The sequence below is a fragment of the Mobula birostris genome, chromosome 8, assembly GCF_030028105.1.
Source record: "Mobula birostris isolate sMobBir1 chromosome 8, sMobBir1.hap1, whole genome shotgun sequence".
Classification (NCBI taxonomy): domain Eukaryota; kingdom Metazoa; phylum Chordata; class Chondrichthyes; order Myliobatiformes; family Myliobatidae; genus Mobula; species Mobula birostris.
Genome location: NC_092377.1, coordinates 163,162,254 through 163,176,800, shown reverse-complemented (window position 1 = coordinate 163,176,800; position 14,547 = coordinate 163,162,254). Strand labels below are relative to the sequence as shown.

The following is a 14,547-nucleotide window of genomic DNA, read 5'->3' as shown; positions in this document are numbered from 1 at the left end:
GACTCCAGCTTGTGACGACTGCTTGTACCACTGCCCCAGTGCAATGACTTTTCCACTTTCAAAACTCTCCCACACAGGTTTCACCATGCAGTTCACTTCATCCAAAGCAAGTCCTGTGAGAGGGAGAGGGGCAAAGTGACAGCAGGAGGTAACCACTGAGAGTCGTAGCTCCAATCCTACCTGTAGGCGGCCTGTGGAGTTTGATCATTCTCCTCTGATCCTTGGGCTGTCCTACATTTAAGAAGGTAAATTACCAAAATAACAATTGTAGGAAGAGGACCAGAATAGCAAGAGGAAGGTAGTTTTGTGCCAATTATATACTGTCACTATCGACAGGATATATTATGTCAACTCACTGAAGATCCTTCATCAACCCCTCTTCCAGTCTAATTGGCAGCTGGAAAGGAAAGAGCATAATATCCCTCAATCCTTCAATAGATTTCTGTGTGGAATGCAATCAATGACAGAGCATCTACGGACCTCTGGGGTGGAGGGTTTTAAAGATACGCCACACTCCGTGTCAAGATATTCACCTTCATTAGACCCAAGCATGGTCTAGATGGGATGAACAGCCTGTTTCTGTTCTGTAATTTTCTATGTTTCATCCCTTATTTTGAGTTGGTGACCCTAGGATACAATTTTTCTCACAAATACAACTACAGAGGCCACTAGATAGTTTGTATACTTAAGAATGAGAGGTTACCTCTGATTTGTCTGAAGTTAGGAGTAGAGACCAAGCTTGCTCAACTTTTTGAGGGACAGATCTGCCATCCGAGTATTTTACTTCGCTCTCTTTCAAGAAGCTATTTCCTCCTTCAAATATTGAGACCAAAGATGTACATGATCCTCCATGTTCTAAGGTCATAAGTAATTGTTATGATACCTATTTGCTTATGTACTTGAATCCTCTTGCATTAATGGTTTGCAAAACATTTGCCTTGTCTGGGTATAGGGTAGGGTACTGTGTCACCATGTGAGATTGGAACAGACTTCTTTCATGCTCCTGGACAATTGACTCACGTCTTCAGGCTTGTGTAACCATAACGGTAGTGTAGTGGTTAGCAGAACCACTTTTCAACACCAGCAATTACAGATCAGGATATGATTTCCGCTGATGTCTGTAAGGAGTTTGTACGTTCTCCCTATGACTGTGGGTTTCTTCCCACAGTCCAAACACCTACAGGATAGGGTTGCCCGTGCCCTCTCCCCACAACCTTTGACTCCTCACTAATCAAGAACCTATCAAACCCCTGCTTTAAGTATACTCAATGTCTTGGCCTCCACAGCTGTCTGTGGCAATGAATTCCATAAATTCAGCACCCTCTGGTAAAAGAAATTCCTCTTCATCCCTGTCCTAAAGGGAGGTCCTTTGTCTTCTGGTCCAAGTTTCTCCCACTATTGTACATGTTCTCTCTACGTCTACATTATCTAGGTCTTTCAAAACCACCAGATTTGTTGTTGGTAGCGGTGGCTGTCTGCCATCAACTGTGCAAGAGAGAGATCATGATTAGAGTGTATTGCAATGTGTCTGTGTGATAAGTCTGAATGGCTAGAAGTGAATGAGTTGCGAACTGTGGTTACAACAGCAGGAGTAGAAGATTAAGGTCTTCAGAGATATAACTGTTAGGCTGCAGTTATTGATAGTAGTGGTTGTTAGGGAAGCAATGAGATGAAAGAGCTTGGTGTGGTGACTGAATATACTTTTTGGATGATAAATTCACTGACCTTGACAGCTCATGTGAGGTTATTAAATTGCTTCTGGCATTGCGTCTAGGTCCTGTTGCCGTGTGTTTGACATTAGTCTTCTACACTCTACTCCTGTGAACACTTCTAAATCATTTCAATGGCTTCTGGGCATCGATAAGTATTGTTTCCCTCTCTAGTTCTACAATTAATACAGTGAAGAATGGCATTAGAATGTTGTCCTGGCCTGCTTTGGCTTGCACCATCTTTCCTAAAACTATCCAATGACTTCCATTAGTAAGCAATGTACATGAAGAGATGCACATGGCTTCCATCAGTACCAGGTTCATCTGCTGTTAGCCACATTCAAATTGCATCAGTCATTGTGGACCCTGACTTGATTCTCAAGGATAAATTACCTCCATTTCCCCCCACCCCTCCTCTATTCCTCACTCCTGACCTTTTACCACATCACACCTGCCTATTACCTCCCCCCGGGTCCCCTCTTCCTTCCCCTTCTCCTATGGTACACTCTACTCACCTATCAGATCCTTTCTTCTTCAGCCCTTTACCTTTCCCACCCACCTGGCTTCACCCTTCACCTTCCAGCTAGACTCCCTCCTCTTCCCCCTACAATTTTAGTCTGGCATCTTCCATCTTCCTGCTCAGTCCTGAAGAAGGGGAAGAAGGGTCTCAGCCTGAAACGTCGTCCGTTTATTCATTTCCACAGATGCCACCCGATCTGCTGCGTTCCTCCAACATTTGTTGCTTTGGATTTCCAGCATCAGCAGACTATCTCATGTTTATACAATGCCTACTGCCTGTTACACCACTGGCGTTTAGGGCAGCGATGAAGATCATCCATCTCGGTCTGTCCTCTACTTTGCTGTTTCTGTAACAATGTTTTTTGATCAGTCTGGGTTGTTAGCCCGGAGCTGAACACCACCTCCCTCCCACCAAACTGGAGGACCAGTGGACCACTCTTAGTCTGACCAAATTCTACCCTTTGACCTGTTTGGCATGTGTGACCCTACCAAGAGCCAAAGTATAAAGCCCTCACTCCACCCAACATAGCTCTCTGGGTCAGTAAAGCATGCAAGCCTCCAAACTCTACAACAAGGTGTGGTCTCCTTGGAGGATCAAGGAACAAGGGTCAGCTCTATTCACTCTGTGGCCACTTTATTGGATACCTCACGCACATGAAAAAAAGTATGTTCTTGATCTTCCACTGCTGGAGTCCATCCACTTTAAGGTTCGACGTGTTGTGTGTTCAGAGATGCTCTTCTGCACACCACTGTTGTTTAGTGGTTATTTGAGTTACTGTCGCCTTCCTGTCAGCTTGAATCAGTCTGGCCATTCTCCTCAGACCTCCCTCAGTAACAAGGCATTCTTACCCACTGAAATACTGCTCACTGGATTTTTTTTTTGTTTTTCATAGCATTCTCTGTAAACTCTAGAGGCTGTTGTGTGTGGAAATCCCAGGAGGTCAGCAGTTGCTGAGATACTGAAACTGCCCCATGGTGAAAATTATTTAGATCATATTTCTTCCCCATTCTAATGTTTCTTGTGAAAAACAACTGAATCTCTTGATCATGTTTGCATGCTTTTCTGCATTGAGTTGCTGCCACATGATTGACTGAGTAGATATTTGCATTAACGAGCAGGTGTACCTAATAAAGTAGCCTCTGAGTATAGATTTATATACATTAGGAATTTGCTGTAGTGCATTGGTCTGTGTGCAACGTGCAGCAAAAACAAACAACATTCATCACTTAAAAAAATAAAGAGTTATATTAAATTAAAGTTAGAAGTACTGATATGGAATAAAATGTGCAGAAAATACATGCCAACATGTATTTACATTGTAAGCACACTACAAAAAGTGATTTGAAGTGTTTACAGTACAGTTCAGTAACAAGGTTGATAGATAGAGGAGGGTTGGGATTAACCAGAATAGTTGTTCAGAATAACTTCCCGGAGGAAGAAACTTTTAAAATGGTGTGAAGTCTTTGTTTTAATAGCCCTATAATGCTGTCTGGAAGGGAGCTTTTTGAAAAGGTAGTTTGCATTCGTTAATAAAGTAGTAATGTGAATTTCAAATGAGGTCCTCTTGCTTTGTGGTTCTAGCACAAATATTCCAGCATATTCCAAGCATCAATTATACAATAACCCAGCACTTATAGTAATTGAGACATCACACTTTTCGCATTCCTAGACGAGAGGTGGCACGGTAGGGTAGCGGTCAGCATGATCACTTTACAGCACGGGTGATCACTGAGGGGGTTTATTCCCTCTGCTGTCTGCACGTTCTTCCTGTGGCTGTGTTGTTTTTCTCCATGCGCTCCAGTTTCATCCCATATTCCAAAGTCGTACGGGTTGGGGTTAGCGAGTTGTGGGCATGTTCTGTTGGTGCTGGAAGCATGGCGACACTTGCGGGCTGCCCCCAGCGCAATCCTTGCGGATTTGATTTGACAAATGTGACGCATTTCCCTGTATGTTTAGATGTACATAAAGCTGTTTTGTTTCTTCTTTAAAGTAGTAATGCTGCAGATTTATAATATGGTATGTTGTCCAGTAATCAGTTATGAAAAGCTAAGTGAACTATATCTCAATGTAATCATGTTATCTGTCGTGAGTATGTTGTTGATGGTTAAATATACTGTATGTTTCAATGTACATGTTATAAATCTGAATCTGACATTTTCAGTAGTGTAAATTCCAAGATGTTCATCTGTATAAAAATGCACCTCTGAGTAGTATGTGACTTGATTTAACGCAGCCCATTAAAACAAACCCTGTGACTATACTCTCACCAAAATTATTTTGGGGATCTCTGAATAGGTTGATGGAGATAGATATGGTCTGTCTTGGGGTTAGAGGAGTGTGCGTGTGTGTGTGTGTGTGTGGGGTGGCGGGAAGGTGTTTGTTGGATTGTTGCTGCTGTTCTGTTGTTGGTTGTGTCATTCTGCTGAACATTATGGACGTGCTATGTCGGAGCCGCAATTTGTGACAACAGTACCTCCTTAGGTTGTGTTGGTTGTTAACGCAAATGACACAATTCACTGTGCGTTTTGTTGTCCATGTGATAAATAATCCAAGTCAAGGTGTTTGGAAACTAGTCCATACTGGTCTCATTGTTCTTTAACTGTAGAGATTCTCATCAGTGTTTAGTGCTGGTTACTGAATGGGATACTTCTGGTGATGCTAAACTCCCTTCGCCCTCGAACAGGTTGACCTAGGTATCTCCATCTAGATATCTCCATTCTCCTGGATATCAATCTCCATTCACCTAGATATCTCCATTTCCCTAGCTGTATCAGTTCTCCTGGATATCTCCGTTCTGCTAGACATCTCTGTTCACCTAGCTATCTCATTCTCCTAATTTTTTAATTCTCCTGGAGATCTCCGTTCTCCTATAGGTCATGATGTTTATTAATAGGCATCCGTTAGTCTCATGCGACAATGGATTTGCACCTTGGAAGGTTTCCAGGGCACAGGCCTGGGCAAGGTTGTATGGAAGACCATGCTGCAAGTCTTCCCTCTCCACACCACCGATATTGTCCAAGCGAAGGGCATTAGGACCAATGCAGCTTGGCACCGGTGTTGTTGCAGAGCAATGTGTGGTAAAGTGCCTTGCTCAAGGACACACACGCTGCCTCAGCCAAGGCTCGAACTAGCGACCTTCAAATAACTAGACGAACGTCTTAACCACTTATGATGTTTATAGGTCTTTGTTATCTGAGTAACGCAAGGAGGTATACACAATCTCCTAACATTACAGTTTTGGTTACAGATTCTTGGTCTAATTCAAATCACTTTGCCTTTTTCTTTTGATGAAACTGAACTAATCAGAATGTTATATTTATCATTGGACAACTTGAATTCCCATGTTTCCTATACTAAAAGTTTTTATAACAGAGAAATTAGTTTGATGATTAATTTTGAGAAGCCAAGCAAAATTATTAACATAGTTCTGTTCTGTGCCTTCAGCAAAGCTATCTAGGTCAACAGTATGGTCCTAACAGCCAGTATCCCAGCCAGACCAGTCAGTATGCTCCCTCAAGCACCCAACGATCCATTCCGTCTCCCAACTATCCAGCACATAGGATGCCTGGCCAGCAAAACACAGGACAGTACCCCATTCCCCCAGGATCAATGGGGCAGTATTATAAGGTAAGACAGTCACATTGAATATGGAAATTTGCAATTTCAGACTTATAATGTGCATTAATTTTCTGCTGCGTAGGCCAGGCTGAGAGTGGTCATTATAATGAAAGAAATTCACAATGGAAGGGCATGTAATCATGCTGTATCTAAAAGAAATATAAAAATTTTTTAAAACTATAGGTCTCCCTATAAGTATGGCTACCCACTGGCAGCATTGAACTGATTAAAAATAGTTATTAATCATTGTAAGAAATGACTACTGCTTTTATAAATGGGCAATTTTATAAAAGACTGGATGGGCCACATCTGGAGTATTGCGTACAATTCTGGCCACCCCACTATAGGAAGGATGTTGAGGCTTTGGGGAGGGTGTAGAAGAGGCTTATCAGGACGCTGCCTGGTTTAGAGAGCATGTGCTATCACAGGAGGTTGGATAAACTTGTGTTGTTTTCTCTGGAATGGTGGAGGTTTACAAGATTATGACAGGCATAGATGGAACAGACAGGGAGTATCTGTTTCCCAGGGTTGAGATGTCTAATACCAGAGGTCATGCATTGAAAGTGAGAGGGGGTAGGTTCAAGGGGGGGGGGGGGTGAGGGATAAGTTGTTTTAGAGAATGATGGATGCCTGGGATGCACTGCCTGGTTTGGCAGTGGAGGCAAGTACACTAGAGGCTTTTAAGAGATGTTTAGATATGCACATGGATGTGAGGAAGATGGAGGGATATGGACATGGTGTAGGTAGGAGGGATTAGTGTTTGGGTGTTTTTGATTTGCTTTTTAGCTGGTTCAGCACGACATTGTGGGCTGAATGGCCTGTTTCTCTGCTGTTACTCTTCTGTGTTCTATCATGTGTTACTTTCTCCGGAGGAAAATATGTGGTCAAAGAGATCTAAAGCAGTAAGCCTTTTCTGTGAATGGTTGGGAAGAGCAGTAGTTCCTCAAGTGGAACATTTAAGCATTCTCACCAGGCATCAGGTACCAGGCCTCCGCATCGCACCAGAGTACTGTCCCTCCTGCTGTACAGGTGATAGGCAACGTTTTCTCAGTTATTGTTCTGCATGATTTTCGACAACTTAGAGATGGGTGTTTATTTGCTCAGCTGATTCTGACCCTGAGTGAACCAGGTGCTTCACTACTTGAGCAGGTAAGGATAATTAAGCCCTTGCCAGTGATCGACATTACTTACTTAGTGATACAACATGGAGTAGGCCCTTCCGGCCCTTTGGGCCATGCTGTCTCTGTAACCGCACTGCCCCAGCTGAAGTTTAGCCCAATCATGGGACGATTTACAATGACCAGCCAACCTACCTGGTACAGATTTGGACTGTGGGGGGAAACTGGAGGATGTGGGGGGAATCCATAGGGAGGATGTACAGGATTTGTACTCTGAACTCGGGAATGAGAATAGCATACCACTGCGCTACTGTGGCATCCAACGTTAATTGAGAGGACTGTTTGATGGTAAGTTGTGTTGGAGTATTTGGACCAACGCACTCAAACTGCTGGAGGAGCTCAGCAGGTCAGGCAGCATCTATGGAAAAGAGTAAACGGTTGATGTTTCAGGCCAAGATCCTTCAGGACCAGTCTTGCTGAGTTCCTCCATCATTTTGTGTGAGTTGTTCTGAATTTCCAGCACCTGCAAAATCTCTTGTGTATGAGATATATGGATTTGTTGATGACAGCAACTCTCGGGCCTTTTCTCTTTACAGCCATCTGAGAAATATAATGGGCAGAGTAACGCCTTTATGGGTGGTAACTACACCAGCTACACCCAGGCCAATATTAATGGGGTACGTATTTTACTTCTAACTTTCATCAAAGTCAGATGAATTTTGTATATGGTATTCAACATTTAGGATTTAGTGGAATCAGACATTTCATCAGAGTTAAAAAGAGCTTTGAAAGTTTTTTTTTCTCTTTCAATCAGGGGTTCCCAACTTGGGGTCCATGGACCCTTCAGTTAATCATAAAGCTACATGGCATAAAAAAGGTTGTAACCCTGCTTTAGATTAACATTGGAACTGTTGGATAGGTTGAGAGGAACAAAGTTGGTGTGGTTATCAGATTTCTGAGGATTGAGTTCACTAGGCCTTCTGGAAAAGGAATATAGTGTTTATTAAAAGCAACCATTGCATGAGGGTTAGGAGGAGCTTTGGACATTTTTTTCTCTTTTGGGGAACACTGTTGGATGAGATTGAGACATGCAAGGTTGGTACGGTTATCAGGTTTCTGAAGACTGAGTTCACTAGGGCTCTGGACGGGGAATATGTTGTTTATGCCTCATTAATGATATCCTGGGCTGCATGTTTAAACAGAAAGTGATCCACAAAATTTATTTTCTAGCCTTCAAGAACTATGCCTGGCTATCCCAGCTCCCCCATATCAGGCAACCCAACACCTCCAATGACTCCAGGAAGCAATATTCCTCCATACATGTCACCGAACCAGGATGTGAAATCACCTTTTCTTCCCGACATAAAGCCCAACCTGAATAGTCTTCCTCCTCCCCCATCATGTGAGTATGAACTTCAGTCTTATGTTCACAGAATACTTGTACAAAGCTGAGGTGAGAAACTGCCAGTGGATTGGTGATCAGGGTTAGCACAAGTATATGAAAGAACCGGATTTAACAAGAAATTTCAAAGAAAGGAAACAAAGTAATGGTAGAGACAGTCTCAGAATTAGAAGTGGAGGATCCTGAGTCTTCATCCTGATGAAGGGTTTCGACCCGAAACGTTGACTGTACTTCTTCCTAGAGATGCTGCCTGGCCTGCTGTGTTCCACCAGCATTTTGTGTGTGTGTGTTGCGTGAATTTCCAGCATCTGCAGATTTTCTCGTGTTTGTGTTTTTAAATCCTGAGTCTTCTGCATATCGTTGGAATAGAAGCAGGAAGATGATATTAGAATAAGTTAACATTTTGGGCAAAGACCTTCCATCAAGTCTTGACCTGAAACGTCAGCTGTTTATTCCCCTCCATGGATGCTGCCTGACCTGCTAAGTTCCTCCAGCATTTTGTGTGTGTTGCACTAGATTTGGGGCACCTGCAGAATCTCTTGTGTTTAAGATATTAAAAGACGACAGTTTGTCAGAGATATCGGAGCTTTTGCTTCCTGCCTCTTGGATAATATTGGCAATTGTTTGATGGGACTGAGAAGTGGTCTTTGGACTTCTGATGAATGACAACTACTGTACATTGAAGGCAAAAGTCAAGGTCAAAGTAAATTTATTATCAAAGTACATAACTGTAATGTCACTATTTTTCTTGTGGCATTCACAGAGAAATTCCGAAAAACGACACAGGAACAACCAAGAGAAAATCTGCAAATGCTGGAAATCTGAACATTCCCCCACCCCCCAAGTTTCACCTGATGTTTCTCTCTCCCCCCCCCCCCCCCCCCATCTTTTAAGTCTACTCCTCAGCTTTTTTTCTCCAGACCTGCCGAAGGGTTTCGGCCAGAAACGTCAACTATACTTTTTCCTATAAATGCTGCCTAGCCTGCTGAGTTCCTCCAACGTTTACAGGAACAACCGATGAGCAAAACTGTGCAACTGCAAAAAATAACAAATAATAATAATAATAAATAAATCAAAAGTAATACTGAGAAGGTGAGTTGTAGAGTCCTTGAGAGTGAGTCCATAGGTTGTGGAATCAGTTCAGTGTTGAGGTGAGTGAAGTTAGCCACGCTGGTTCAGGAGCCTGATAGTTGAAAGGTAATAACTTCCTGAACCCGATCGTGTGGGACCTAAGGCTCCTGTACCTCCTTCCTGATGCTAGCAGTAAGAAGAGAGCATGGGAGTCATTGATGATACACGCTGCTTTCTTGTGGCAGTGCTCCTTGTAGATGTGCTCAGTGGTGGGGAGGGTTTTTCCTGTGATCGGCTGGGCTGTATCCACTACTTTTTGTAGACTTTTCCATTCATGAGTATTGGTGTTTCTGTAGCAGGCCATGATGCAACCAGTCATGGCCTGGTATGGAAACACCCTCAGGATACTCTTCACTGTGCATCTATAGAAGTTTGTGTAAACACTGCGGTTAGTTCATTTGGACCCAAGAAAATGGGGTTAGCAACGGAAGGAGCAGCCAGAGTGTGAGATTCTAATAGAATCGTTGGAGTCAGTGACTTTGAAGGCACAATTACATTTGCTGGTGACATTTAACATCTTGAATTTTGATATTAGAATTTAATAGTATTGGAAAGAGACAAATTGAGGTAGAACTTTTGTTGATTTCAGCAAGTCCTGGAGATGAGCTGCGACTGACCTTCCCCGTGCGAGACGGTGTGGTGTTGGAACCGTTCCGGTTAGAGCACAACCTTGCTGTCAGCAACCACGTCTTCCACCTGCGTCATTCCGTGCATCAGACGCTAATGTGGAGGTAAGTGGAAAGTAATGGTACCTATTTTGTGTGCGATATGTGAGTAATAGTAACATTGCTAGAGGTGACAGTTGAGCACTTTTATCATTTATTTATTTGTATATTGAGATGCAGCATGGAACAGACCCTTCCGGCCTTTCGAGATGTGCCACCCAGCGACTCCCAATTTAACCCTAGCCTAATCACAGGACAATTTACAGTGACCAATTAACCTACCAACTGGTTCGCCTTTGGACTGTGGGAAGAAATCGGAGCACCCAGGAGAAACCCACGTGGTGATGGAGAGAAAGTACAAACTCCTTCCGTATGGCAGTGGGAAATGAACTGTGAAGCACTATGCTAACCATGAACATAGTACACAGGCACAGAATTATTGTTGGTCCTTTGGCCCATCGAGTCTGCTCCACCACTCCATCCTGGTTGATTTATTATCCCTGGCAACCCAATCTCCTGCGCCCTGTCCTGGTAACCTTTGACGCCCTTACTAATTAAGAACCTATCAATCTCCACTTTAAATAGACCCAATGATTTGGCCTCCACAGCATCTGTGGCAAAGGATTCCACAGATTCACTACCCTGAAATTTTTCTACATCTACTTGAGTAAAAATGTACTGAGTATATATATTTTTAAAAGTGCTGGTAGATTGGGAATATTAATGTACAAAGGACATAGATATTCTTGCATAACAGTCAATGAAAGCAAAAAATACAGGTGCAGTGGAGAAAGTTTAGCTTTATTTGTCAGTAGGGGATTGATCGTTAACATATATTAATCAACTTTAGTTACCTTAGTTTTGAAATGTTCAAATGAAATCAATTTTTGACTGGCCCAAAAGTATGTTAGATTGGGGTGTAGAATTGTATTTTCCTTGTTTGACTTTCTAATGCTTGTTTGTATTTTTATATAATCACCTCTGTACATGTAAGGGCAGCTCAGTTGCATAGTAGTTAGCACAATGTTTTACGGTATCAGCAATCCAGGTTCGATTCCCACCGTGTTTGCAAGGAGTTTTTAACATTCTCCCTGTGTCTGCGTGTTTTTCCTCTGGGTGCCCATGTTTCCTCCCACAGTCCAAAGATATACCGATTGGTAGGTTAATTGGACGTTGTAAATAGTCCCATGATTAGGCTAGGGTTAAATTGGAGGATTGCTGGGCAACATGGCTCAAAGGGTTGGGCAGGCCTGTTCCGTGCTGTATTGTGGTGAGTTTTTCAGTAGTTACAGCAGCCTCTGTATTTTTATGGAAAATTGGTTTCTGTGGAGGGTGTCACATGATTTCAAGCTGGCTATTTAATTGGTTAACTGTTATCAATGAAATTTCTGTTTTCTGTAGTCTGGTATAAGAAGACCTCGCTACTTTTAGTGCCTCTCTCCCTCTCTCTCCCCCTCCCCTTTGTTTTACCCTGCTCTTCTCTGTCTCTCACCATACTTCTGCCCCTTCTTCCCTCTCCTCCTTTGCTCTTCTAACATTCAATAAAACAGTCATACACAACAAGCTTGATGCTTCTTCCTTAACTTCTGAAGAACCTTTGGATTGCAAAAGCATCAGAATCCAACAGCACTACATTTTACATTAACAACCCTACGGATGGGGCAAGGGAAGTCAATTGTGCAGTAATTATATTGTAGCTATACATGTGAAATTCAGTAAAAGTTCTGGTTAGTCAGTGGGATGTTTCCTTTCCTGCAATTCATCTGCTCAGCAGAAACCTGAATGCTGTAGTTCCTTTCACGGAAATATGATCAGGGAGGGGAACAAATATAGTATCAACATCTATGGATGTGAGGAGAAAGAAGCCTCTCCGTATCTTCTTATTCTAGCTTCTGTTCCTCCTGCTTCCTGTCCTGTCCTAATGAATGGTCTCGGCCCAAAACATCAACTATTTATTCCCCTCCATAGATGCTGCCTGACTTGCTGAGTTCCTCCAGCACTTTTTGTGTGTGTTGCTCTGGATTTCTAGCATCTACAGAATCTCTTGTGTCTGCTCGACCTTGGTTTCTCTTGAAGGTGCTAAGATGCATGTTGAGAGATACCATCAGTCATATGATGTCTCTTGCAAGCAACTGTGTTGCCAGGCATGGGAGGTGGAACGGCAGAACCTAACTTGTTCCTTATTGATGGACACATTCAGTATATGCATCGGCAATCATGGGCTACTGTTTTAGCAAATGGGGTTAGATCAAGACGTGGACAATTTCCCCACAAACTGCATCAAAATTAGCAAAGGTTAATACAGCAGATTAAGAATAAATCTGGGATCCATTTGCTCTTCCTGAACCAGCACCAAGCACAACTGGAAGTCTTAAGCTCTGTCTCTTTGTGAATTTTCTGACTGTGATAAACACTCAGTGGCCACTTTATTAGGTACAGGAGTGGAACCTGGTGTGGTCTTTGTTGCTGTACTCCATCCATTTCAAGGTTTACCGTGAAGTACGTTCAGAGATGCTCTTCTGCGCACCACAGTTGTAACGCGTGGTTATTTGAGTTACCGTCACCTTACTGTCAGCTTGAACCAGTCTGACCATTCTCCTCTGACCTCTCTCATTAACAAGGCATTTTCACCCACAGAACAGCTGCTTATTGGATTTTTTTTTTTGTTTTTTGCACCATTTTCTGTAAACTAGATCCTGCTGTGCATGAAAATCCCAGGAGATCAGTAGTTTCTGAAATACTCAAACCACCCCATCTGGCACCAACAATCATTCCACGGTCAAAGTCATTTAGGTCACACTTTTTCCCTTTATAATGTTTGATCTGAACAAGAACTGAACCTCTTGACCATGTCTGCATGTACTAATCTCACCCGACCTCAGTAGGAAAAGCCTGCTTCCATTTATCCTATCTATACCCCTCATAATTTTGTATAAATAATCTTAACTAAGTTCCAATAAACTACAAAACTGCAGTGTGAGGCTGATCATCTCACTCAATAGGCCATGAGATTGCTATTGCGTTCAAAATTCAAAGTAAATTTATTATCAAAGTATGTATGCCACATACAACCTTGAGATTCGTCTTCTTGCAGGCAGTCATAAAACAAAATAACACAATAGAAACTACATAATAAACCACACAGCAAAGACAGACAAACAGTCAGAATCCGGTTTAATATTACCAGCATACGTCATGAAATTTGTGAACTTTGCGGAAGCGGTACAATATACAAGATGCCACATTCCTAAGGCACTGCTCCTTGAAGATGTCTTGGATACTACAGAGGCTAGTACCCATTTTGAAGCTGACTAATTTTACATGTTTCTGCAACTTCATCCTGTGCAATAGCACCCCCCCCAATACCCAACGATGATGCAGCCAGTCAGAATGCTCTCCACAGAACGTTCTTGACAAACCAAATCTCCTCAAACTCCAAATGAAATATAGCCGTTGTCTTGCCTTCTTTATCGCTGCATCAGTATGTTGTATCCAGGTTACGTCCTCCGAGATACTGACACCTACGAACTTGAGATTGCTCACTCTCTCCACTTCTGATCTCTCTATGAGGATAGGTTTGTGTAAAAAAAAATCATGTAAAGAATTTTTTTTAAAGTAAATAAGTAATATACTGAACATGAACTGCAGAGTCCCACGGAATACGTTCAGCACTGATGCGAATGAAACAGGTCTGAAAGCATGCTGGCTGCCGGCCACTGCTGGGTCCATTCAGTGCTGAGGCAAGTGAAGCTGGTCCAGGAGTGGATGGCTGCAGGCCACAGCTGTACTGTATTTATGGAAAGTAGGGCACAGTGTTCTGATGCGGCACATAATTGCAATAGAAGGTACTAAATCTGACCTGGTAGTGCTGTTACAAGGCAATACTGGATCCAATTTAGGTGTGAATGATTTTAACGCATGGAATGCTTGTTGCTGGCATCTGGAACCCGGAATGAAAATGCATCGTCTTTGTTTTGCCTGATGGACAATTTGCAAGCAGAGTTTATTTTATTAAACAGGTGGTTACCAGAATGCCTTAGAGTGCCAGCACTCAGGGTTCAGGTCCTACAGCTGTCTGTAGGGAGTTTATCCGTTCTCCCCGTCCCCGTGTATGTTCTTTCCGGGGTCTCTTGTCTTCTCCCACATTCCAAAGACTTACAGGTTAGGGTTAGTAAGTTGTTGGCATGCTACGTTGGCACCAGAAACATGGCAACACTGTGGACTGCCCTCAGAACATCTCCAAACTGTGTTGGACGTTGATGCAAATGACACATTTCACTGATTCCTAATGAAGGGTCTCGGCCTGAAACGCCGACTGTTTATTCCCACTGCTAGATGCTGCTTGACGTACTGAGCTCTTCCAGCATATTGTGTGTATTGCTGT

The 14,547-nt window shown here is 42.8% G+C and overlaps 1 protein-coding gene across 7 annotated transcripts in view; it reads left to right on the top strand.

Annotated features, from left to right (window-relative positions):
• LOC140201903 (zinc finger MIZ domain-containing protein 1-like) overlaps positions 1-14,547 on the top strand; it is a 231,349-nt gene that overhangs the window by 179,225 nt on the left and 37,577 nt on the right. For 6 of the 7 annotated variants that reach the window (XM_072266685.1, XM_072266682.1, XM_072266688.1 and 3 more), the window contains 4 exons: positions 5,674-5,856; positions 7,562-7,642; positions 8,196-8,367; positions 10,088-10,229. In XM_072266685.1, coding sequence (XP_072122786.1) covers positions 5,674-5,856; positions 7,562-7,642; positions 8,196-8,367; positions 10,088-10,229 — 578 coding nt within the window. The remainder of the gene's footprint in view (positions 1-5,673; positions 5,857-7,561; positions 7,643-8,195; positions 8,368-10,087; positions 10,230-14,547) is intronic. The other variant, XM_072266684.1, reaches the window with a different exon arrangement.